Source organism: Syngnathus typhle, linkage group LG14 (assembly GCF_033458585.1).
Source record: "Syngnathus typhle isolate RoL2023-S1 ecotype Sweden linkage group LG14, RoL_Styp_1.0, whole genome shotgun sequence".
In the NCBI taxonomy this organism is placed as follows: domain Eukaryota; kingdom Metazoa; phylum Chordata; class Actinopteri; order Syngnathiformes; family Syngnathidae; genus Syngnathus; species Syngnathus typhle.
Window position 1 is genome coordinate 12969070 of NC_083751.1, and position 7486 is coordinate 12976555.

General features: G+C 50.2%; 1 protein-coding gene across 1 annotated transcript; it reads left to right on the forward strand.

Moving 5' to 3' along the window:
• The first annotated feature begins 1299 nt into the window (after positions 1-1299).
• LOC133167532 (ras-related protein Rab-3A-like) lies at positions 1300-6688 on the forward strand. The gene is made up of 5 exons (XM_061298398.1): positions 1300-1541; positions 4431-4655; positions 4883-5001; positions 5169-5293; positions 5757-6688. Exons 2-5 carry the CDS (start codon positions 4431-4433, stop codon positions 5942-5944), a joined length of 657 nt encoding a protein of 218 aa, XP_061154382.1. The 5' UTR covers positions 1300-1541; the 3' UTR covers positions 5945-6688.
• Positions 6689-7486: the final 798 nt, after the last annotated feature.

Below are 7486 nucleotides of genomic sequence, written 5' to 3' on the forward strand. Positions count from 1 at the left end.
CCCTGCCAGGTACACTGAATGACAAAGTGATGTTGTTACTCAATGTTAAGAAAGAAAGTGATGGAGAAATTAAAGTGTGGATGTTTTGTGTTTATCGTGAAGTGTTATAAAATGTTATAGGTTCGGAAGGAAAAAAAAAAAGATTGTTGAAAGCCATTTGGGTTGTTGAAACATGATTTGTTTGTAATTGATATATGCATGTCGAAATTGTGATCAATGTTGATACCAAAGAGTTAAGGTAACCGATACTAGATAAGCTACTTCTCAGTTGGAAAAGAGGGATGTGGTAGATTGGAATCGAGCACTCGGTGCTCGACTGTGTGGTCTGTCTGTATTGAGAGTCGGGGAGATGTTGACTGAGCGGGCAGTAAAAGATCGACTTGTACTGCATCCTTGCCTCCGTGTATTATTGGTGAAACAACCAGTAAGCAACCCACGGTTAGTGACAACACTACAACAGTGTATCAGAGCATAAAGCCACAACACCTATCCCAGCCATCATCGGGCAGTAGGCGGGGGACACCCTGAACCGGTTGCCAGCCAATCGCAGGGCACACAGAGACAAACAACCATTTGCACTCGCACTCACACCTAGGGACAATTTGGAGTCTTCAATCGGCCTACCAAGCATGTTTTTGGGACGTGGGAGGAAACCGGAGTGCCCGGAGAAAACCCACAATGTACCCTACACAAATCCGAAACATTTCTTCGCTATCGAGTTTGCTAGCGCATGCGTAGTGATACTGACAGTCAGAATAACATCCGGTTGTTCCCAAAGATGATCTTTTTTCTGAAATAATTTTACGTTTACGGACTTAAGTAGGAGTCAAAATTTGGGTGCGTATTATACATGGGTACAGGCTTTTTTCCAGCATCAACATGCCATTTTTAGGGTGCGTATTATACATGGAAAAAAACGGTACTCTTTGCACATTTGCACTCTTTTTCGTTTCATGAAGTGTTGAGTACTGAAACCCCTCTGGTATGCAGTTCATCTGTTTTCCACAGGGGGACGCCGTTCAGCTCTCTGTTGCTCTCTCCCTGGGAGCTTCTGTTTGGCTACTTAGGTAGACGAGCATGGCAAGATCACTATGGAAACATCAGCAAGGAAAAAGCCGACCATTGTTATTTTCAATTCCTTTGAATTGACAGCCGTGTTGGTGGGGGGCCAAGTTCACGCAGGTGTGTTAGACACGTTACCAGCACGCGGCCGTTGCTCTGCACGCACCTCACGCGCACGCAAGAATGAGTCACACGCGCGGGCGCGCACGATGTTCCGTCCGGGCGGGGAGTGTGTGCGCGCACGCGCACTCGTGCAGTGACAGTTTACATTTGCGCGTCACTGATGCGTGCGCGCGACCCTTTCTTGTCTTCTTGCTTCGGAAGCTTTCCCGCCCTTTCGACGTCGCCGCTGCCGCGCACACTTTTAACGCTGTTGTTGCTTTCAAGTACCCGAAAAACAGACGTACAGACCGACTGCCAGAAACGGACGGACAGACGCCTCATCGGACACGCGCGAGCCCCAGACCCGCCCAGCAGAGGTAAGCAAAGGTGCACGCGCAGATGCGCGGTGATAAGCGTGATCATCTTCATCGTTGTCATCCTATATGAGTTAGTATCATGTTGTCATCATGTAAGGCGATGATGATGATGTCATCTGGGTTATAGCGGCATTTGGAAGAAGAGCCTTAGCAGGTGTTCTGTTGCCATGGAGACACAATAGGCTGTCAGGCGGCAACAGCACACGCACACACGCTTGCACGTAAAGCTACACGCCCATACACACAAGCAAATTCAATCAAAACACACATTCACACAGAAAAATATACATACACACACGCGCGTGCACGCACGCCCAAACAAACTCACACATAATCAAACACGTACATTAACCCTCAGAAACCCACTGTCATACACGCACCATTCTGAGGCTGGTGGACGTCACTCTGCCCCTGCAGTGCGACCTCCTGGGCAACTGTGTCAGTGTCATCCTTAGTGTCAATCGCGGTGGCAGGTGGATCCCCGGGTTTGTCAGCTGGTGGGCTGTTGTGCTGCACTCCGTGCTGCCCCGGCATTGCGGCATTACTCTCCGCAGGTCGCAGATCCACCCTGTTACGGCGGTACAGTGTCCCTTCGACGTCCACCAGGTATGACCTGGGGCCCACCAGCCGTAAGCATACTCTTCTTTGCCACCTGCCCGTCCTGTCCCCAGGCAGGGGCTTCATCCTTGTGTCCTGTCCGATACACAACTCAGGCAGATCTCTGGCCGATTTGTCATACCAGAGTTTGGCTGTCTGGTGTTTTACTCGCAGCCCGTCTGGAACCCCCGCCACCACACTCAGCTCCAAAAGTGTGTCCGCAACCGGGAGTGGCGTTCTCAGTCTGCGAGACATCAGTCTCTGCGCGGGGCTGCTCAGCATGCCTTCCGTAGGTGTATTCCTCCACTGCAAGATGGCCAGCCAAGGGTCGGTCCCCGCCCTTGCTGCCCTCTTGCACAGGCTCTTGACAATCTTCACGGCTGACTCAGCCTTCCCATTTGATTTTGGGTACCTGGGAGAGGATTTGACATGGTCAAAGTCCCAGTCTCTCGCAAACCTCCTGAACCTCCTGCAGTTGAACTGGGCTCCACAGTCTGTAATTACCCGATCAGGCTGACCTTGCCGTGCAAAGTGGGCCTTGCACCTCAGCACCGTGGTCTCAGCTGAAAGATCTGGGAGCAACTCTACTTCCCAGAAATCCAAATAATGATGAACCATGATCAGAAAGTCCTTGCCAGCCTGCGTGAACAGGTCCATGCTAAGGATCTGCCATGGTCGTGTAGGGAGTGCATGGGACATTATCGTCTCGCGTTGCTGTCCGTGTGCATATTCGTTGCAGGCTGAGCACTGGCTCACATAGTCCTTGATCTCACCGTGCATGTTGGGCCAGTATAGCGTGTCCCTGGCCTGTCTGTAACAGGCATCTCCTCCTACATGGCTGGCATGGATGCGTTTCAACATTTCAGCACGCAATGATTTGGGAACTATGACTCGCTGACTCTTGAAAAGCACTCCATCCTGTGCGCTGATCTCGTCCCTGATGGACCAGTATTCTCTGATTGCCAATGGAGTGTCCTCCCGGCGATCTGGCCAACCATGGAGCACTATCTCCTGCAACAGCTGAAGACTCCCATCACCCACTGTGTGCAATTGTATCTGCCTCAGCCGTTGGCTGATGACGTTCAGATGCTCAGCCTGATTTATCTGTTCAGCGTCCACTTGTGCTCTCTGCATGCAGCAAACAGTCTGTTTCGAATATCTCGTGCCAGGCCCCTGCGGTGAAGCCGTGGCCCTACTCAAGGTGTCACTGTGGTGCATGTCGGGCCCTGGCTTGTACACCACCTTCAGATTGTATCCCTGTAGTGTGAGCAGCATGCTCTGGAGTCGTCTGGGCGCCGAGAGGAGTGGTTTGGTGAAAATGGAGATGAGTGGCTTGTGGTCGATTTCCGCAGTGATCTCCCCCTACCCATACAAATAGTAATAAAATCGCTGACACGCGAACACTATGCTCAGACATTCCTTTTCGATTTGTGCATAGTTCCGCTCCGTCTGAGTAAGTGCTCGGGAAGCAAAGCTTACTGGCTGATTCTCCTGCAGCAGGCAACAGCCAAGTCCCTTCTGACTCGCGTCACTCTGTATGGTGACTGGCTTGGTCACATCGAAGTATCGCAGGATCGGGGCCGACGTGACAAATCGCTTAATCTCCTCGACCGCTGCGTCGTGTTTTGGCAGCCAATGCCATGGGACATCTTTGTCCAACAATCTCCTTAGTGGCTCACACACCTCAGAGAGGCGTGGCATGAACCTTGCGAGGTAGGTCACAAACCCAATGAATCGCTGCACGGCCTAGGCGTCCTCGGGGTGTGGCATGTCCTGGACCCCTCTGATTTTCTCCGGGTCTGCTCTAAGGCCCTCCGCTGATAGGATGTGTACGTGAAAGTTGACCTCTCTGACACTGAACACTAGTTTCCTTAAACTCAGTCTTAGCTTTACCTCCCTGCATCTTTGCATGAGCGCTAACAGCTTTGTATCATGGTCCCTCTTCACTCTCTTTCACTGGCCCCGCAGCGAAGCACAGCGCCGTCCAGCTGAACTGTGGTCGGGTCCAGTCACTCCTGACACCATGTTTGTGCGTAATATATGTACTGATATGAATGAGACCCAAGACGACAGCTGTTGTTCCAGTCTCCCTCTGTATTCAACTCGCGCCCTCCGCGTCATGACGTCACACAACCCAACATAACATCCCTAACACAGGTCTCAAAATCGAACCCTGGGGGCCTGATGCTGGATCATTTTATTTGACCCGCGACAAAAATACTTTTGACAGCCCTGACTGATGCAAGACAAAGTAGCACAGATGACCGGAGCGAGCGCAGCGTTTGCGTTTAGATGGCGAAAGCGGACCAGCGCTACGGCCAGCGGGACGGCTCGGACCAGAACTTTGACTACATGTTCAAGCTGCTGATCATCGGCAACAGCAGCGTGGGCAAAACCTCCTTCCTGTTCCGATACGCCGACGACTCCTTCAGCAACTCCTTCGTCAGCACTGTGGGCATCGACTTCAAAGTCAAGACCGTCTACCGCAACGACAAGCGCATCAAGCTGCAGATATGGGTGCGTGCACGCGCACATGTGCGCAAGCTGTCGACGTGACACGATGTGACGTGTTGCATAATGTTATGTTGCTCTTGCGTGAAACTTTGCCAATATTGCCGAGATCACTGTAGTTGTGGCTAAGTGACTGGCTGCTAAGCAGAAGAGGACGGCTAACGTAGTGATGTCGCCACCGCATCGAGCATCAACAAGGACTAACAAACACGCTTGAGCTGGTCTTTGCGCAGGACACGGCGGGCCAGGAGCGCTACCGCACCATCACAACGGCATACTACCGCGGGGCCATGGGCTTCATCCTCATGTATGACATCACCAACGAGGAGTCCTTCAACGCTGTGCAGGACTGGTGCGTATGTGTGCACATATTAATGTTGCAAAATCTGACATGCAAATTGTGGCAGGGCCTGCTTCTTACACTTGTGCACACACGTGAGCAAACACCCACGAGCGCACCCCGTTGCCATCGCCAGCTGTGCTGCTCTATTCTCTTGACTTGACTTTTTTGTTTGTCAGGGCCACTCAGATCAAGACGTACTCGTGGGACAACGCACAGGTCATCATGGTGGGCAACAAGTGCGACCTGGACGAGGAGCGAGTGGTTGCGCCCGAGAAAGGAAAACACCTGGCGGACCAACTTGGTGAGCATATGGGAGTGAGGGGTGGGGGTTCTATTCTTCAAATAAGTTTATTGACATTCATCTCACTACTTTGTTTCCTAAAATTGGTCGGTGAAAATGCATTTATTCATTTGGATTCGTTATTTAGTCCCTCTATCTCATGACACGATTGCTCGATTGATTTTCTTCAAATTATGATCGCAATCTCAATTTTTACGTTGACTTTGCAATTTGCCGAGGGGGAAGCCGTTTGCTAGGGAAATGCTCTGTTTGTCAAGTGGGAAGAAGAAAGTTCTGCATGCAAATGGACAGCAGAGTCAAACCCCGCCCCAGGCCTGAGAAAAAGCACATAGACTTTCTTCTTGAGATGTGCATCACCAACATAAGCCAACCAACATAGCGCCCCCTGGAGGAGATGGCTTGTTTTCCCACCGTAGCCACCTCATGCAGTTCACTTGCCATCGTCGTCTTTGTTGTGCGTCAGGGTTCGAGTACTACGAGGCCAGCGCCAAAGAGAATGTCAACGTGCGGCAGGTTTTCGAGCGCCTGGTGGACATCATCTGTGTCAAGATGTCAGAGCGCGTGGACGTGGAGGCGCCAGCAGCCTCCGGAACCAAGACCGCCAGACTCAGCGACAAACCGGCTGGCCAGCTTCCTCAGAAGTGTTGCTGATAGGCCGGCCACATTTACTCTTGAAAAGTTGGAATTTGGAGGATTTGGACAAGTTCAACAGGGTCTTGAATCAAGTCATTGATTATGGAAGTATTTCTCCCTTGTTTAGAAAAGGTATTAGTTGTTGAGAAATTGTGGCCCCTCTATTTGCCATTTGGATGACCTCGGCTGGATTGCTGACGTTTTTTGTGACCATCCGACATTTTGGCGAGACGGCCGCTCACCTCCATGAGCGCCACCTGCTGGGGGCGTTTCACTTGTGCACACGTCGCGAATCCGTCTTTTAGTCGCCGTCGTTTCCTCCCCATTCTGCGTGTGTGTTGCATTTGATATTCATGCTATTTTGAGTGCTTTTGTTTTTGTGATTGCTGTTTTGGAGCCAAATGTGGCATTTCCAGATTGCGTCATTTGTGCAAGGTCGACGACGACCTGCCAAATGTTTGTAAAGCGATGGCAGCCGACCGCCGTTTTGTGTGCACCTGATCCTCCCCCCGCCCCCACCACGTGACGCCATTCTTGACCTCATTGATGATTTGCTAGTGACTTTGGATATGATAGCTTTAGAAGTTAGGAAGTGTGACATTTTTCATGTTGACAGATTAGACTTGATGTGAACTCGCTGTCGTACACTTCACTGTTTGGAAAAGCACAAAGTAATTGTACAAACTGTTGTCAATCTTTGTATTATCATAGATGCAATTTAGTATAATAATAATAGTAATGATTAAAAAACTGTCTGTCTGATTTTACACATCATCATTGAAATTTAACATTGGCTGCGAATGGTGCTCAAGGCAGGTGGAACTTGCCCAACGATGCCATCGGAGGATCACGGGCAGCGTATCGTTCGTGACATCGGTCAGACAAAAGGTTTTGGAGTGTTCTTGCATAATTCATCTTTGCAAATGAATCAAATGTCATCAATCAAAACCTCTTGTTTGAGAATGGAACCTGTTAACTTTAAGTCAGGAACTCTTAACGAGTGATATGCATGACTTAATAACAACAATGCAGAAAATCTTCAATTTGTGTCATAATGAAACTACAGAAAATCAGCTGATAGTATTTAGCATGACTGATCTGCGATTGGCTTGCAACCGGTTCAGGGTGTCCCCTGCCTACTGCCCAATGACCTCTGGGATAGGCTCCAGCATGTCCGCGAGGCCGCGACCCCCTTGGGGACAAAGCGGTACGGAAAATGGATGGATGGATGATTGATCGTGATGACGTCACGTTTTCAAGCAATCCACAATATTGATCACGAGTTGTCTTTCAAGCTCTCCGACGTCAAGCATCACATTCACTCACACCAGGCGGGTTGAACGTCGTAGCTGATACGTTACGTCGCCGCTGAACAGGAGAAGACGTTGTCTGTTGAGTTGCGTTCATTGTTTCTTATAGCGACAAAAAGGAATTTTCATCGTGCGTTGTCATTCGCTTCCCTCACATGCGTGTGCCCCTTTACGCAGTCGGCCTGGAAAGGCGAGCTTGAGCTTCATCGCCTTTTCTCCTTGCAGATAGCCGATGTCGCCAGTCAAAAAA

What these genes read in the sequence shown, in the direction of transcription:
- LOC133167532 (XM_061298398.1), top strand. Translation starts at nt 4,431, where the DNA reads ATGGCGAAAGCGGACCAGCGCTACGGCCAGCGGGACGGCTCGGACCAG. An exon ending in GCATCAAGCTGCAGATATGG is followed by an intron (nt 4,656 to 4,882) that starts GTGCGTGCACGC and finishes GTCTTTGCGCAG; the next exon opens with GACACGGCGGGCCAGGAGCG. An exon ending in TTCAACGCTGTGCAGGACTG is followed by an intron (nt 5,002 to 5,168) that starts GTGCGTATGTGT and finishes TTTGTTTGTCAG; the next exon opens with GGCCACTCAGATCAAGACGT.